This window comes from Mytilus californianus, unplaced genomic scaffold (genome assembly GCF_021869535.1).
Source record: "Mytilus californianus isolate M0D057914Y unplaced genomic scaffold, xbMytCali1.0.p SCAF_102, whole genome shotgun sequence".
NCBI lineage: Eukaryota > Metazoa > Mollusca > Bivalvia > Mytilida > Mytilidae > Mytilus > Mytilus californianus.
Window position 1 is genome coordinate 146,412 of NW_026262585.1, and position 18,215 is coordinate 164,626.

The following is an 18,215-nucleotide window of genomic DNA, read 5'->3' on the forward strand; positions in this document are numbered from 1 at the left end:
TTGCTTATAGTATCTGATATATGGACCTGACCACCAAAACTTAACCTTGTTCACTGATCCATGAAATGAGGTCGAGGTCAAGTGAAGACTGTATGACGGGCATGAGAACCTTACAAGGTACGCACATACCAAATATAATTATCCTTTTACTCATATAAAGAGAGAAATTAACATTACAAAAAATCTTAACTTTTTTTCAAGTTGTCATTGAACCAGGAAAATAAGGTCAAGAACTATGGGCATGTGACAGACGGAAACTTCGTAACATAAGGCACCTATATATTAAGTATGAAGAATACAGGTCTTCCACCTTCTAAGATATAAAGCAGTTAGCCGCCGCCGTAGCCGCTGGATCTCTATCCCTATGTCGAGCTTTCTGCGTCAAAAGTCGCAGGCTCGACACAAATGTAGCTTATCCAAATCTTTAACATTACGATTAACAGCTGCTCAAATTTCTCTAGACGAATAAACATTTAAGGTTAAAAAATGACAGAATCTGTTCTTCGTTTACTCTCTTTTAAAATAAAAAATCATTAAATTATTCATCCTAGACAATACCGACAAACTTGCAGATTTTTAGTGTTTTAATTTCTAAATATAAGCATAGTAAAATAGATGGCCCATATTAGAATAAAAATCTGTTTATAACGCTTAATTGATGAACCATTCAGATGGGACCTGGTTATTTAAGGGAAAATTATCTGACAAACAAAAATATAAGTTAGAGTTCACCTTAAAATTATTGACTTTTGTAAATCTTGAACAAAAATGAAATCAATGAAAATAGAAAAAAAGGGAATATTTATAAAAAGATTTTAACCTGATAATTATGAGCTTTTATCATAATTTAGCACTACTTTGTTTAAGGAAACAGCAAATGTATACTTAATTTACTAAAGCTATAAGATAAAACTACATAAGACCCATGAAGCAATGTTTAAACTAAGCAATGGAAATCAACATTGTATATTTATATAAACGATAATACTTGTAAGTGATATAAATAAATAAACAAACATTTATTAAAAAATAAGCAACATGTATAGACGAATAATTTATTAGTTCCTCAACATAACAACAATAGAAATAAAGAATCAACAGAGGATTTAATCTTTAATTACTTTTTTTTTATTTATTCGAAAGATATACTTTAAATTATAATAAATATATATATTAATTTAAATTGCATTATCAAGCAGAAAGGGCGTAGCTCGTAGTATCATACCGGCATACTGAACGGATCTAAACATGGTCTGACAATTTTGAACGTTAATTTTGAGATTTGGTCTGTTTTGGTCTGACACCGTCGTAACGGATCTAAACAGCTCGCTAGAAGATTCAGTCTTGTTTATCTTGACATGCCTTAACGGACTGATTTACCTGATGAGACTATCGATCGGAACGGCGTCTTAAAGGTCTTGAATGTCTTGACGTTTTTCTCTAGCGGTAAATCCAGTCAATTAAGATATGATCAGACCAAAATGACCGTTTCAGACTGAAATCGTGCTACCAGTGTTGTAACAGACGAGTTGACTGCTTCCCAAGTTAACTTACGAAATTTTAAGCAGACAAGCAAGCTAACTTCAAAGGTGGTACACCATACCTACATGTATGTCTGTTTTTTTAAGACTGCTGCAGACCTATTGAAAAGTCTGCCAAGACCAGATCTGTGGACATGTCTTCTGCAGACAAGACCCGTGGTTAGGTCAGATTTACAGTTTTATTGTTGACGAAATGTTCAAACAAAGGTTTTAAGTGTCCGGATAAATCAGGTGTTTTATAGTTTTGAATCCTCTCGTCTATCTAAACAGGTACATCTGTATCGATTATAAATGAAACCAGTGACATCCAACAAAACAAACTCATCCTGAAAGAAAAATTTTCCCTTGTCCGTTAAGCAACACACAATCAACTAATCAACCGACATTTATACTGACAGTCAGTCAGTATTCACTACTCCCAGATGAACAACCTCATACTGTTCATTATAAGGTACAAATATTATCAATATTGGATGATACGTTCAAACAGTGTTGCTATACACACAAGCATGAAACATGAAAACTACTGACTTTAACAACAATTCAATGTTTTGAATACTAAAAGGAAATGTTGGCACTCTAAATTGATGTGGACAATCTTGTCATTGTGTACCAATATTGCTGTCATTTTAGTGATATAATCCATCCAGATTTAACAAATAGATTTATGATGCGGATAATTAATTGAAAACGCAATGAATATGGTCAGTGTTGGTTGATGTCAGGCATGAGGATTATGCAAATTTGTAATTGTAATGCATGGTTATGCATTACATTTTCCCAAGTAATTGCATGTAATGTGTAATGCAGCAATTTTTACATTACATGTAATTGTAATTTAATGCATTACTTGAGAAAAAAGTTGTGTAATTTCATGAATTACATTGCATTACATGGAATTACTTTTTTTTCACACACTATATATCTTTCATAGATTGTTGGATATTTAGCTAAAGTAGGATTTGAAAACAGAAGGATATTAATACAGTAAAAGTGTGTTATTGTTGTCAAAATATCAATGAATACCTTGTCATGATTAAATAACAGAAAATTGACCATCATCATGAAACACAAATTAGTTTGTTTTACAATCAATCTTTTCACCATTTTGACACTTGGTCATAAATTAAGCTGTTTTTTTATCATTTAATTAGGAAGGAAATTCTCAATTAATCTTTTTGATTGGAATTAATAAAATAAATGTATATTTATAAAAGTGAAGTTAACATTAGTTAAAATCAATATTTAACTTCATCTCTGTAATTTGTTTTTGAGAGAAAACCCAGAGATCTATATACCTTGAAACTCTAATGATGTTAAAATGTAATAGTTGTATTGAATACACTTTTTACTTGATACTTAAATTCATTATGTATACGGTAGAGTTATTGCACATGCTAGAATCTTTTGTGACTTCATGTTGTTTTTCAAAATGTTTTTTTTTCCACCTAATAATAACATTTACAAATGTAATGTGTAATTCAATGCATTATTTTGCAAAAGTTATTGTAATATAATGCATAACTTTGATAAATGCATGCAATTGCAATTGTAATTTAATGCATGGTTTTGTCAAAGTAATTGTAATATAATGCATTATATTGCATTCTAATTGGCCCCATGTCTGGTTGAGGTTGGATCACAGTTTTGTTACATAAATTATCCTGATTTAAACAAAAACAAAAAGATTGTCATTACACATGTGTTTTGAATACAAAAAGGACATGCTGGCCATATTCATTGATGTAGAAAAAGTTGTGTAGTCATAGTGTACGAATATTACTATCAGTTGTATTATACAATCAGATCTAACATGTCTAAGTTAACAAATAAGTTGATGTATGATCCAACTTTGTAGTTTTCATAATACAGTTTAAAAATGGTCTGTTTTGGTTGATGAGGTCTAATATTTTTTTTATACACACCAGCCTGAAATATGAATACGACTGAGTTTTTTGACAGTTCAATATTTTGAATATAAAAAGGATATGCTGGCATCTGGAATTGATGCTAACACAATTTTGTAATTATTGTATTTCAATATTGCTGTCTTTGTATTAAACCATCCATCCTGAGTTTACTTATTCAATATTTAGCTGAACAATGTATACATTTGCATAATTAAGTTCAAATATGGTCAGTCTTGTTTGATGCGATCAAATATTTTTGTTAGAAAATAATACAAAAACAAAATCACAAAAATACTGAACTCCGAGGAAAATTCAAAACGAAAAAATCAAACGCTCAAACATATCAAACGAATGAATAACAACTGTCACATTCCTGACTTGGTACATAAGTTTTCGTATGTAGAAAATGGTGGATTGAACCTTGATTTTAAAGCTTGCTAATCCTCTCACTTGTATGAAAGTCGCATCAAATTCCTTTATATTGACAACGAAGACAAACAAGCAGCAGATATAAAACTACGGACAATTGCATATTTTAAGTAAAAATTGACATGCTGGCACTCTTAAAATATTTGAACACACGTTTGTTATCATTGGGTCTCAATAATGCTATCATTCCTAATTTTGCAAATTTACTAATTGATGATATGTCTGTACAATTTTTATGGTAAAGTGCAAATATAATGAGTGCTCACTGATACAGTGAACATTGTTTATACAAAGTAGCGAGAGATTTGAACACCACTGATTTTTCGTGACGATTCAATACTTTGTTTAAAAAGAGGTCATGCAGGCACTCTTAATTGATGCGGACAACATTTTGTGTTGATCTTGTTCCAAAATGGCTTTCATTTGTATTATAACATCTATCCAATGGTCCTACGTACATAAAAAGAAAATTAAGATCAAGATACAAGGTCAAGGTAATGTATTTTATTTTTCAGGTTTTCTTGCAATTAGTCAGTGTCAAAATGTTGGTTACGGCATATCGCAACTCCAATATATGAAGATTATAATGGTTTGGTGACTTTTTAAAAAAAGTATTTCTGAAACAAACTGATTAGCAGTATAACACTTAAACCAAACATAGTAGGGACCAACGATCTGTTAATTTGAGATCCATGACCTTCCACTTAAATTTAAGATAGTCGTAAAAGGTATATTTTGAAGTTTGCAATAATATCACACTGGTCTATAGCAATATGTTCTTTTGTTTTTTAGTGTAGAAAAATTGAACATTGAACATGTAAACATGAGTGGTATTGCGTAAATCAAAAGTGTGTGTGTTGTATCAAATTTAGGCATTAGTAAATTTGGTATCATTGTAACGTAGCCTATAAAACTTAACCAAAAATGAACCTTTTATAACGGAGGTAGCTTATTATCTACTGTATTTCAAATAAGCGCAATGTAATAACAATCTGTTACTATCTCCCTTATCTATGAATGTTTTGAATCGTTGTAAAATAAGCTATAAATGTACAATACACCTACTTGTTAAACTTAATGTTCTATCGAAAGACTTTCAGTATTGCTGTGATCCATTGGGTTTTTTTTTTATCATGTAAAGAATTGTTCCCATTCTCCAATTATAAACCGAAGTTGTGAGAATATTTGTATTCCATTGCATAATTAGAGACATGAATATCAAATCAATGCATAAATACACAAAATAAAGGACGAACTAAGAATTACACACGCAAGTATCGGTAACATTTTTACCATAATATTTTACAATAAATAGTTAAATAAATTGTTGAATGTAACACTTAGATTTTATTTTGAATACTTTAGAAATGTCTCTGTTTTGATAATGTTTTAAAATATCAATGTCAAATATGCAAAAGAATGTGTCATATTAGACATTTGCGGACACTAGGTCTATACCTAGGATTACACTTTAGACTTACGATTACAGGTGACAAAAACAAGGGGTCATCTCAAAATACAAAAACAAACTAACAATACAGATCCAAATTACAAATGGTGTTATCTATAAAAAAAGATGTACGCAACACGTTAAAATGTCATGTGTCCGAAGCGATTTTCTGGATTTACCATCAGGACCGAACAAAGCCGAATATTTGAAGACAAGGATTTATAAGGACCAAAGGTGTAGATAGATGTAGATAGATGTATGATATGCATATATTATCAACAGGAGCAATAGACTTTCCCCGCGAAACAGGGTACTTTTAATGCAATGATTAGTTTACGAAAACCAGCAAAAACATTGGTCAGAGGATACTCTACACACTGTTTCATTTGAAATAGTAATGTTGGTGTCGTTTTTGTTATGCACGATTACAACTTTGTATCCGCAGCTGTTGCCTTGCCGATTGTGATTTTTTTTTATCAAATTTCTTCTCGCCTGCTACACTTTTGCATTTTTTATCCCGAACAATCAAATAAATAGATTTGCGTATAAACTTTGTGTTGAAATGAACAACGTCGCAGTGAGAGATCACGGGCTGTTCCGGGGGTTGAAACACCCCTTTTTTTGCCGATCAATGTTTTTGATTAGGGACATATGGTCTGACCCCCCCCCCCCCCCCTCCTTTTATCTTGGGTTGGAATCCTAATTTGAAAATTGCTGGATCGACCCCTGCGTCCTCAGTGCACTCCATATTTCAATTCCATGAAAATAGTACCAGTCTCGGAACAGGGGTTAAAGCTCATGTTTCGAGTATACCAGTCCCACCCATGTTCATGGGGGATAATCATCGACACCGCGAAAATACAACCTGTCCATACTTAATGATTCCCAAGATCTCTTTTATAATAATTGCTTACAAGAAAAACTACTTGGAACTCGTTTGTCATTTTTTGTTTGTTGCTGTTGAAAACATAGATAGTCGAGCAAAGTTTTAACTATTTGAGTACACCTATTCTTACATTTCAACTGAGTCTGGCGAACAGTCTAAAATATATTTCCGCCATAAAGAAGTTCGTTGATAACTGTAGTTGTGATTTTTTGCTTTTGAAACCAAAAACGTAGACAAAAGTGTTTGTCCTATTCAGGAAAAATAAAAGTTTTCAAAATTATACCAAACGGCAAGTGAAATGTCATGAAGAATAAATATCTCAAAACACCCGTCCGCTGTATTTCCTCATTCTCTTTAAAACAAAATACAAGAGAGAAAGTATGTCTTAGCATGAACATGCTAACATGCTCCTTGGTTGATTGCACCTTTCCTAACACAAAGTATTGCTGATTTTTTTTCAGCAATAGTCACAATCTAGTTACTGCAACGACAATTGCGATATTTTGTGTGTCTCATGTTAAAATTATTTTTAAAATAATGTTGGTTCATTCTATCATACTTCTTACAATTACAGCATTTTCAACCTAGATAAAACCGGATACAATAATTAATGTTAACACATTGCTGCAAATATATTAGAAAAAAAGTCGTTGTTCAACTACAGAAAAACATCACTATCGTTATATTGTTTTGGATTGACGGTTTATTTTTACACTTTGAGTAAGCCCAAGATTTAAATGTTACCTGTAAGTGTAATTCTAATTCTAATCGTAGGTGTATGACAGTTTCCGCAAATGTCTAACAGTCGTTGAAGACGTCACATTTAATTACCGTCTATGTGAGAAAATAGTGTGTAGCACATGTAGCAGGTACTTACAGGTAACTAAGGGCAGATACTATGTAGCACAGCTAAACCTCTTACTTGTATGACAGTTGCATCAAATTCCATTTTATTTACAACGGTGCGTGAACAAAACAAGCAGACAAAATAGGTAAAAATGTAAAAAATACAGCAGTTAACATTGTGCTATAATTCTAATCACTAAACAAACATACAAACATGTAACAAAAAAGCGCAAAATGGCATACATACCAAGCATATTAGCAAAAATTAAAGACAAGAATACACACATTTACAATATAGTACAATAACACAATGATTGGATGTATAAGTACAAAGCCACGTCATATATGAAAGAGAGGAACATAAAAGAGCATATAGAAAAAGTGCATAGCAAAAATGAAAGACGAGCAACAAGCAAGTTTTTGGAGTAACACCAAAAGGCATACAGACTAAGCACATTAGCAAAATGAAAGACAAGAATACGATAATATCATAAACAATAAGGACAGAATGTACAAGTTTCACAAGTATCTTAATACACATAAACACAAACAAATATTTAACACATATGCACAAAAAAGCAAATATATCAAATGTAACAACCTCATTCGTTGCTTTCTTATTTTTATAAACGTCTGCCTGTTTTGGCACAGTTATAAAGGTTTACAATAAACCAAAAAATCACCCAAAACTGATTTTCAAAACTAGTGTACAAATATCCGTATAAGCTCTTTTATCAAACACAATACACGTACAATATCACTAAATCCTTACTCACATGCATACACTGACAGAGTCCTTTTATTATCCTTGCTCAATTTATGTAAGCATTTTGGTCTAGGAGATACGGGCAACATATATCATACCAATAATGAAGGCAACATGAAAAGTAATAAGTCACCTTCTAAACAATAGCATTATTCAATTAACTGCAATCTCCATTATGACTTGTCATTAAGAGAGATGTACAGCTATTTTAGCCATGCATATCAAGTTTAGGATTATCTCGTAAGAGTAACCTTCTCATATTATAAATGTATGCTTATATTCCTTTATACTTCCAGCAGATAAAGGACTGGAACCATTAACGTATCGCAGGTTATGTGATGATATGTCCATCAGGAGAAACGTAACTATATTCCTATTTCTATTTATAATTGACATGCAGAAGGGGAACAGAAGCAACATTACTAAAACCGTTTATCTATTTATACTTGCCATGTAAAGGTACTGCATTTATTTTGTCATAAAGACAAACGTCAAGATTTTTCATAAGAGAAACATTAATATATCCTTATTTTTATTTATTATTGCTGGATACATTTTACTATAATATACAATTATAGCCTTTGTATGAGGTCTATACAAGGATACATTGACCTGAAAGAAGTTTACTGACCGAGAACGAAGTCCAAGGTCGATATACTTGTGTGGGTCGATATATCATGTATTGACCTCATACAAACATGACAAAGGCTATAATTGTTATATTATTAATTTCATACCATATTTGTATCAAACTCTTCAGCGTAATATATTCGATCAATTGATTTTGTTGGAATTTTATAGATATACTATTGTCTCCTAGACAATAACAACATATTAGATGTTATTTAGGGTTTTTTTTGTGTTTTTTGTTTACATCTTCTGTATTTGAAGATTGTTTTCTTCAAATACTCGATAAAAAATATAGACTTTTTAAAACTTTTAACAATATCATGAAATTCAATACATGACGTAACACAGTATATCGATTTTTAGATATTTCAAAAATAACCGTGCAATATGCTTTTTGCTCTCCGCCGTTTTCCATCTTCCTTCTAAAATATGTGACTATCCCTGAACGAATCAAATTAGTTAAAATATACGAATTTATAATATTAGCTATTATTGACTTAAATTAACATCGGATTTTTTTTCTAGGAACAACTTTACTATATCATCATGTCCATTTTCACGTGCCATATTGAGAGGACCACACAGCTCAATGATATGATTCTTGTCTAAAAGCAACATTACTATATCCGTATATCCCTTCTTACATGCCATGTACAGAGGACTACAACCTTCATTGTCACACAGAATAACGTTTGAATTCATTTCTAACAGCAACTTTACTGTATCATAATGTCCATTTTTACTTGCCATGTACAATGGGCTACGGCCATTATTGTCACGCATGTCAACGTTACGATTCATTTTTAATAGACGTTTTAATATCATTGTTTCTCCTTTCGTACTTGCAATGTGGATAGCCTTTTATAAGAGCAACACTTGAATATCTTTATGTCCATTTCTACCTGCCATGTCGAGAGGACTTAAGCCATTTTTGTCACACAGATGTTTGTTCGCATTATATTCTAAGAGCATCTTTACTATACGAGTATGTCCGTTATTACTTGAAATGTGGAGAGGACTACAGCCATCAAAACCACACATGTCAACTTTAGCCTCCTTTTCTAACAGCAGCATAACTATATATTCATTTCCGTTCTTACTTGCCATATAAAGAGGACTATAACCATTTTTGTCACACAGATTAACGTTTGGATTCATTTCTAAGAGCAACTCTACTGTATCATAATGTCCATTATCAATTGCCATGTACAATGGGCTACGGCCATTATCGTCACGCATGTCAACGTTACGATTCATTTTTAATAGACGTTTTAATATCATTGTTTCTCCTTTCGTACTTGCAATGTGGATAGCCTTTTCTAAGAGCAACACTTGAATATCTTTATGTCCATTTCTACCTGCCATGTCGAGGGGACTTAAGCCATTTTTGTCACACAGATGTATGTTCGCATTATATTCTAAGAGCATCTTTACTATACGAGTATGTCCGTTATTACTTGAAATGTGGAGAGGACTACAGCCATCAAAACCACACATGTCAACTTTAGCCTCCTTTTCTAACAGCAGCATAACTATATATTCATGTCCGTTCTTACTTGCCATATAAAGAGGACTATAACCATTTTTGTCATACAGATTTACGTTTGCCTTCTTTTGTAAGAGGCTCTCTACTATACCAGCATATCCTTTCGTACTTGCCACGTAGAGAGGACTACATCCATTAGCATCGCATTGATCAACATTAGGATTCTTCTTCAAGAGCAACATTATTATATCCCTATGTTTATTGGCACTGGCAATGTAGAGAGGACTATACCCATTATTGTCACGAAGATCCACATTAGGATGCTTCTCTAAGAGGATCGCTACAATAACAGAATATCCATTCTTAACGGCCATGATAAGAGGACTGCAGCCATTACTATCACATTGATCAACTTCAGGATTCTTTTCTAAGAGCAATGCCACTATATTCGTGTGTCCGTTCATGCTTGCCATGTAAAGAGGACTACGACCATTACTATCACATTGATCAACATCAGGATTCCTCGTTAACAGCGTTCCTACTATATTCACGTATCCATTCGTACTTGCTATAGATAGAGGACTACAACCACTATTGTCGCACCGGTCAACGTCAGGATTATTTTCTAAGATCAAAATTACTATATTATTATGCCTATGCATGCTTGCCATGTAAAGAGGACTACGCCCATTAGTATCACACTGATCAACATTAGGATTCTTCTTTAAAAGCAATCTTACTATATCCTCGTATCCATTCGTACTTGCTATAAATAGAGGACTACAACCACTATTATCACATAGATCAACGGCAGGATTGTGTTTTAAGAGTAACCGTACTATATTAGTATGACCATTCTTACTAGCCATAAAAATAGGCGTACAGCAATTATCGTCAAATAAATCAACGTCTGGATTCTTCTTTAAGAGCAAACGTACTATTTCATTATATCCATTCTTACTTGCTATGTAAAGAGGACTACAACCATTAGTATCACACTGATTAACATTAGGATTCTTCTTTAAAAGCAATCTTACTATATCCTCGTATCCATTCGTACTTGCTATAAATAGAGGACTACAACCACTATTATCACATAGATCAACGGCAGGATTGTGTTTTAAGAGTAACCGTACTATATTAGTATGACCATTCTTACTAGCCATAAAAATAGGCGTACAGCAATTATCGTCAAATAAATCAACGTCTGGATTCTTCTTTAAGAGCAAACGTACTATTTCATTATATCCATTCTTACTTGCTATGTAAAGAGGACTACAACCATTAAAATCGCATAATTCAACGTCAGAATTCTGTTCTAGGAGCAATCTTACGATATCAGTATGTTCGTTTTTACTGGCCATGTACAATGGAGAACAGCCATAGTCGTCACACAGATTGAGGTTTGGATTGTTCCTTATTAGCATTTTCACTATATCAATATAACCTTTTTGACATGCCATGTACACTCCTCCGACCTTATTATACTTACATTGATCCACATCCACATCTTTACCTAATATCCACTCTACCAGGGTAGTATAACCATAATAACAAGACGCAATCAGTGGAGTAGTACCTGATCCAGGGTTTTCCCTTGGAAACAGTGTATCTTTTGTATTACTTAGTGTTATTTGTAGTGATTCGTCCAATGCTAGTAAATAATCTAATAATCGTTGTCGAAATAGTGATACTTTCATATTAATATTACTAAATACAACTAACACCTCTCCTTTTAACCAATCAGTTATCAACCTTTCTAGATATGGTTCTATATAATCATCGTCTATTTCAATAAAGAAGTCGTGTTTACACTTCTCGTAATCTGTAGACTGCTTCCAGATAAAACGTTCATTCACTAAATACCTATCACCATGATTTATTAAACATTCCATCATTATATCACCAAAATAATGAGCGAGAAAGTCAAACAATTTCATATGTGTGATACTATAACTACCTCTGCGTTTACATATAAATGTACCATCTAAAGTATCAAGTGCAATTTTAAGTTTTGCCTTTGTTGTGTTACTGTTCAAGCCACAAGCATTACGCAGGTCCTGGAATATCTGTCGTTGTTGGTGGGTAACTTTACCCCGGAACCATTTTTCACTCAAATTGTTATTGAATAGAACACACAAAGCGAGACTACAAACTTTGCATTTCCCTTCATCATCTTTCGTACTTAACTTATCTAGCTCACGTTTATAGACCTCAAATGGATTTTTGAAAAATTCGTTGATGTTTTCATCTTTTCTAACAAAAGATAAAGAACACAGTAGTGGGAAAAAATCACTATTTCGGAATAATTTATTTACATCGCGTCCGCTTTTATTAATATAAATATTGGCAATATCTGTTTTCTCATCAGATGTGAGACATAACTTATCCGATACTAAGTTACATTCGCAAAATTTAAGGGATGATAATATCCTAAACGTATCCATGTTATCATCACTCCAAATTGTAAACCTACATGATGCTATAATCTTACAATTGCTTTCTGCAAAAATACTTTTCAAAACAGGTGATAGTTTTTTCCAGTGTTCAATCTGAGACTGATTAGTAACAAAGTTTCCAAACATATCATCTACAAAGAAGACTATGTCTTCACCAGGTTGATAAAAAACACGAATGTCTTCTGGTGAGACCACCTGTATTATTTTATATCCTTCTTTTTGTAATAGTAATGCTGCATGTCTAGCTACGAATGATTTTCCAACTCCAGGAGGGCCAGTCAAAATCACACAGCTGTTTATTTGCAAACACTTAATTACGTTGGCGCTTGCTCTTGTTGATACAAACTTTTTATCATGTTCTATCCAGTCTTCAAGAATTTGATTGTTGTCTGAAAACAAGGAAATAAAAAGACTTCATTAACTTGAAATACCACACCTTAAACTTATTTGTATATACTTTTCCATTAGATTTCACACTTAAACAGCTAAACAATATTGATTGTGGGTAAGTACTTCGCTAAAATATCGCTTAAAATGTAAACTTTCTAATTTCAAACCTCCGATCAGTATGTATGATCTGGCGTAAAAACTGAATGATGTAAATAGAACATATATATTTCACTAAATTATTGGTGTCAAAATTATCGGAACTGGAAATGTTTGCAATCAAGAACACTCAAAGAAGAAAGATATTTGTAGTCGTTTGTTAAATGGTTTGTCTTATAATTATGTATCTTCCATATAGTTACTTCAGGCATTCCAGACCGGTTGAGACTCTCACTATAACAATTTAGACACATTGTTTTTGAGTTCATTTATATAAAACGTGACCGGTCTTTTCCAAACAGAATCGAAAACAATAATAATTAAAAAACCTTAAGATTTTTCAGATCGTGTTCAGTCTTTTCCATGTTTTCCAATATGCATTCATAATACTGAGAGATACGCCTCATAGTGATAAAGAAGACGCAGGCAATTTATATAAAGTGTTGAATTTTGTATAGTACTGAATCGATACCACTGCTTGTGCACTATCAGTTCCCAAGGGATCATTGAGATCTTCGGATCAATACTTCGGTATTGACATGATAAATAACACACCTTTCATAAATTGTCCGTTTATAAATCCATTAAGCATTAAGGTGTAATACCACAAAATCATGGTACATCCAATCCGGTTGTATACGAAAATAGGTCGAAAAAAAATATTCCCTTGAATTTGACAGTTGTAGGTAATCCTACATTTTATTGCAGTAAAACATTTCTGTTCCATAAACATATGTCTTGGGTATTTTAAAGCACCATTATTTTTTTATTTGGGGTTTCTATAGAATATTTTGTAAACTTGAGGTTACATGGTTACTAAAGCTTGTACACAGGTTAAATAAGGGGAGAGATTTGATTGGTTAACTTCCAGTGATGGTTATTTTCTTATATGCAATGAAATGTTATGTGAATTTTTTTCTATAGTACTGGACAGGATAAAACTTTACTCATGCCAAGTATTTTTTTATTTGAAACAAAGTTAAATTCTGCACAATTTTTTGAAAAGTGCAAATTTAAAAAAGACTAATAGGGGAAAATCAATGGTGGTTTTACACCTTAAGAACATAACGCTTCAGATCCAGTTGACACAATTGACCTTATATGGATTCAGAAATGATCTGTAGGGTAAGTTTCCGTTGGAAGTGTTTCAATCCCAAAAGTCAAAATATAAAAGCTGTAAAACTTTACTGGAATTCAAATACACGTGTTCTCATTCGGATTTGTGATACTGGGAACTAGTAAAGATTGAAAATTAGAGGATTTTCATAAATTTCGTAATTCTGAATTGAATTCAGGGTATATTAGCCCTAGCTATTTGTTTGCAAAGTCCAATCAATCATCCATAGAACAACGAACAGCACAATCACGCATATAGTAGACTGTTGCGTATTGGTGTTACTGACAAAATGTATAAAAAAAAATCGCGACAGGAATACAAATAGTTACATGAATACATGTATATATCATATTGTTGTCTTTGAAGCCATATAAACATCTGAAGTTCAGAGGGGACCGGCAATTTTGCGAGTATGCAGCCGTGATTAGATCATAGATAGAGTCATTAAATTAAAGACACCATTACAGAAAAGAGCTTTAACTCATAATACAACCAGACAGAGTGATGCCCCCGCACTCCACTCTAAAGTAACTTTATTATAACAAAGTCAATGTAAAAGACACAAGTGATGCCCCTGCAGATGCAACGTTTTATTTCAAAATAACAAACAAATTTAACTGCGTTTACCCCAAAAATGACAAAGTTCAAATATCTCCCTAAAGAGCGACTAGTAATAAAAATCAAAACTCTGACCACATGCACACCTTTCATATATATGTACAAACAGACAGCGAAGTGAAAACATCCTAGGATTCAAACTGTAGGAGAAGTTGAGCTGAATAACTATATACACATAATGGGACGGACGGACGGACGGACGGAAGGACGGACACACAGGGGAAAACAATATGCCCCCAATTTTCAATTGCAGTAACATAATAAATAATTGAACCATTTTAAATATGCATCAAACATACTGTTACTGGAATGATGGTAATGGGATGTGAATATGTACCACTGATTTTTAGATACCAAGGGTTCCCCGAGAAATAAGTATGCAAGGGTTCGAGGTATCAATAATATAGATATTAAATAAGTAATTTGTAAAAAAATTGTGCTGTCATTTTAGTTTAATTAAAGATCAATAATATATATAAAGTTCCATTTGCGGTTTAATGAAACGAAATTATCAACATTATCCTGTTTTTGTTTTGCCAAAAACAGGATTCGGACATCCCTTCTTGTGAACACATTACTTTCCGGTATATTCTGGGACAATTATCAGGTTTTGGAAGTGGCCCTTATACCTATAATAACGTCGATGCCGGTAAGAAAGAAAAAAACATTATATATATTTGAAATATTAACATATTGTTCGTTTTATTGTTATTTTTGGTGACGTTGTACCCTTTTAGACTTGTTGTATATATATATATATATATATATATATATATATATATTTCGACTTGTCTTGCTCGTATTCGAAATAATTTGTAGATTGTGCATGGCTTAAAAAATATTCACATATGTCTATATGTTTATAATTATAAATTAGCTGTTCAAAATTCTCGTTTGAATGGTTTAACACTAGTAATTGTTGGGGCCCTTTATAGCTTGCTGTTCGGTCTGAGACAAGGCTCCGTGTTGAAGGGATACCTTGACCTATAATGGTTAATTTTATAAATTTTTACTTGGATGGAGAGTTGTCTCATTGGCACTCATGCCACATCTTCCTATGTCTATCATCTTCTATATACATGTAGAGATTACTTTATCTATATATAACATGATACATATTTATAAAAAGGTTAAATCCTAAATATCCTACTGCCTGTCGATACTTTTATTTTGGCATTGCACATGTCATGTCTTCTTTGACTGACCATCATGTTAAGTAGTTGATTTTAGTCTCTGATGCATGATTTTGTATTATACATTGTTTTTTTTTATTTTAACTAGCCTCAGTAACTGCGAGTACCCATGTAAAGCACTAACGTAATTTGACCTGTTGATAAATTTTGTAATGCATTTTTTTTTTTTTAACGTAATTCGTGTTATATCTCGTGTCACTATTTTTAGTATGTAGCACCTTTGGTGTGTGTTCGGTATATACTATAAATGATATTTATGTTCTCGTACTATAAACAACAACTTTATTCATTTGGTAAAAAATATTTCCGAACTCCATGGACTCCGTGCAACATAATTATGTGTATTTGCCTGTGATCGTTATTTTATTTAACAGCATTTATACCAAGGTTATAGTTGTCTTTATGATATTGTTTTACACTTTTTTTTTATTAATGTTGTATATACATTGTGTCATATACATAGATCAAATGTTTTCGTTCAGTGTATGTTTACTTGTGTGTGTTGTCTTTTGGTTAAGTTAAGTCATTTCAATTGATATTTTATTGTATGGTGTTCTATGTTGTGATTTTACACAATTATTTCAGGTTATGGTATAGGTTGGCGCCTCTTGTGACGTTCAAACCAGCTGCATGTTTTTGCACCTGTCCGTAGTCGGGAACATGTTGTTCAATGATTGTCGTTTGTTGAAGTGTTTCTTGTTTGTCGTTTTTTGTATAGTTTCGACAGTTAGTTTTCCATACTAATCGCAGAATACATAAAAATGCCTAAGTATTTCCTTGCCAAATTCTAAAAAGTCAAAAGCATCTGTATGAATATACCTCTTATATTTTTTGGGATAACCTCTTCCAGCTCTGTTTTCCATTTCATGATTTCATGTTTAAGATCTGAAGTCGCTGTTGCAACAGGTTCAACTGAAATTAAAACAGACATATGGATTGTTCTTTGCTCTGCGTCCAGTTCATTCCTATTAAGATCAGTCAAAAATAAATATAATACAATAAGTTAATGTTGCAATTGGACCGACCGAAGTGACGGAATCCCAAGATTGGGAATGCCACCAAAAAACGGGGAAACGCTGGACAGGAAAATATAGTTTGCATTGTAATAGCACAACAAGGACTCCTGAAAGAGTTGTTGTAAATGTTATTAAATAGGGTTTGCTACTCTTTTTTAACACCAGGATTTGGCGTCACCGTGCAGACCGGACGTGACTGTCTTTCTACATCCACACCGCCCTAAGTCGAATTAAAAGGGATATTGCTGCCTGTCGGATAAGATCAGTCCCTTACCATATCGTAAACCCCAAGTCAATCATTTGAGTAAATAAGGACCATATGTTCGATGAAAAACAAAATGTCTATTATATCTGTTCATCGATCAACGCAGGCAGTTATAAGAGAAAACTGATTCAAGTGACAGTTGCTTGAAAACCTTGAGCAAAAAAACTTGATTTCAACACTTATAGGACCAACTTGAATATATGTGGGCAACAACGTCAACGTCCGCCTCATACCATCGATCATCTCCGATAAATGTTGTAAAAGAAATGGTGAGCAATTCCAAGCAACAACGTAACAACAGTAATAAAGTCCAGGCATGGAAGAAGCAGAACAGTGTTGGCAGTGCAAGTTGGTCATACATGATATTAGTTTTAATGTGACTTGCAGTATTCCTTGTTGTGATAAACTGCATGACTTTTGTTCGTCAATTTCAAAGGAATTGATTTTCTCTTTTCAAATAAAATAATTTTAAAATGAATATCTATATTTGTAATTTGTAAAGTTTTATTAAAAATGCATGTATTAAAATTCTTAAAAATCTATTATGCATTTCTTTTTCTTCTTGCAGAGTATATTTAGCAAGGTAGGAATAAGGATGACATCAATTAAATTATGAAAAACATTGTTATATCAACATGTTGCTATGTTACGTTCCTTTCAGTAGGTAAATATCGAAAACAAATATTCAAAGTTGCAGATAAATCATAAATTTAAAAAATTGTTCAACACATACTTATCGTATCTATAACACTGCTAAGCTAAGTACAATGTACTTTACTATTGTATTTGATAAATCATCCACGATTTACATCTTATCTGTACAATTAGTTTTATCGAGAAGAAACGAAATCTGAATGAAATGTTTGTATCTAGCATTTTGATATTTTGGAAGTTTGTAACTACTCTTCTTTGATTTTTTATACAAAACATACCTTTAACTTTAATATATAAAACAATCATATTTCGGCAAAATATTTAGCATTAAAAAGTGGCTGATATCTGTACATTTGGTTGCATTATAAATAGACGTGCAGTTCAAAATAACCAGCGCACGTCA

The 18,215-nt window shown here is 32.6% G+C and overlaps 1 protein-coding gene across 1 annotated transcript; it reads right to left on the minus strand.

Moving 5' to 3' along the window:
* Positions 1-5,996: 5,996 nt before the first annotated feature.
* LOC127719208 (ankyrin-1-like) lies at positions 5,997-16,785 on the minus strand. Its single transcript, XM_052225225.1, has 2 exons — positions 16,697-16,785; positions 5,997-12,792 (listed from the first exon to the last, which is right to left on the minus strand). The coding sequence occupies exons 1-2, from the start codon at positions 16,743-16,745 to the stop codon at positions 9,320-9,322; spliced, it is 3,522 nt and encodes a 1,173-aa protein (XP_052081185.1). The 5' UTR covers positions 16,746-16,785; the 3' UTR covers positions 5,997-9,319.
* Positions 16,786-18,215: the final 1,430 nt, after the last annotated feature.

Bases quoted from the DNA above. Each gene is read 5' to 3' on its own strand.
- LOC127719208 (XM_052225225.1), bottom strand. From the start codon at position 16,745: ATGAAATGGAAAACAGAGCTGGAAGAGGTTATCCCAAAAAATATAAGA. The intron at 12,793-16,696 runs GTATATTCATAC...CCTTGTTTTCAG, and splicing joins TATCCCAAAAAATATAAGAG to ACAACAATCAAATTCTTGAA.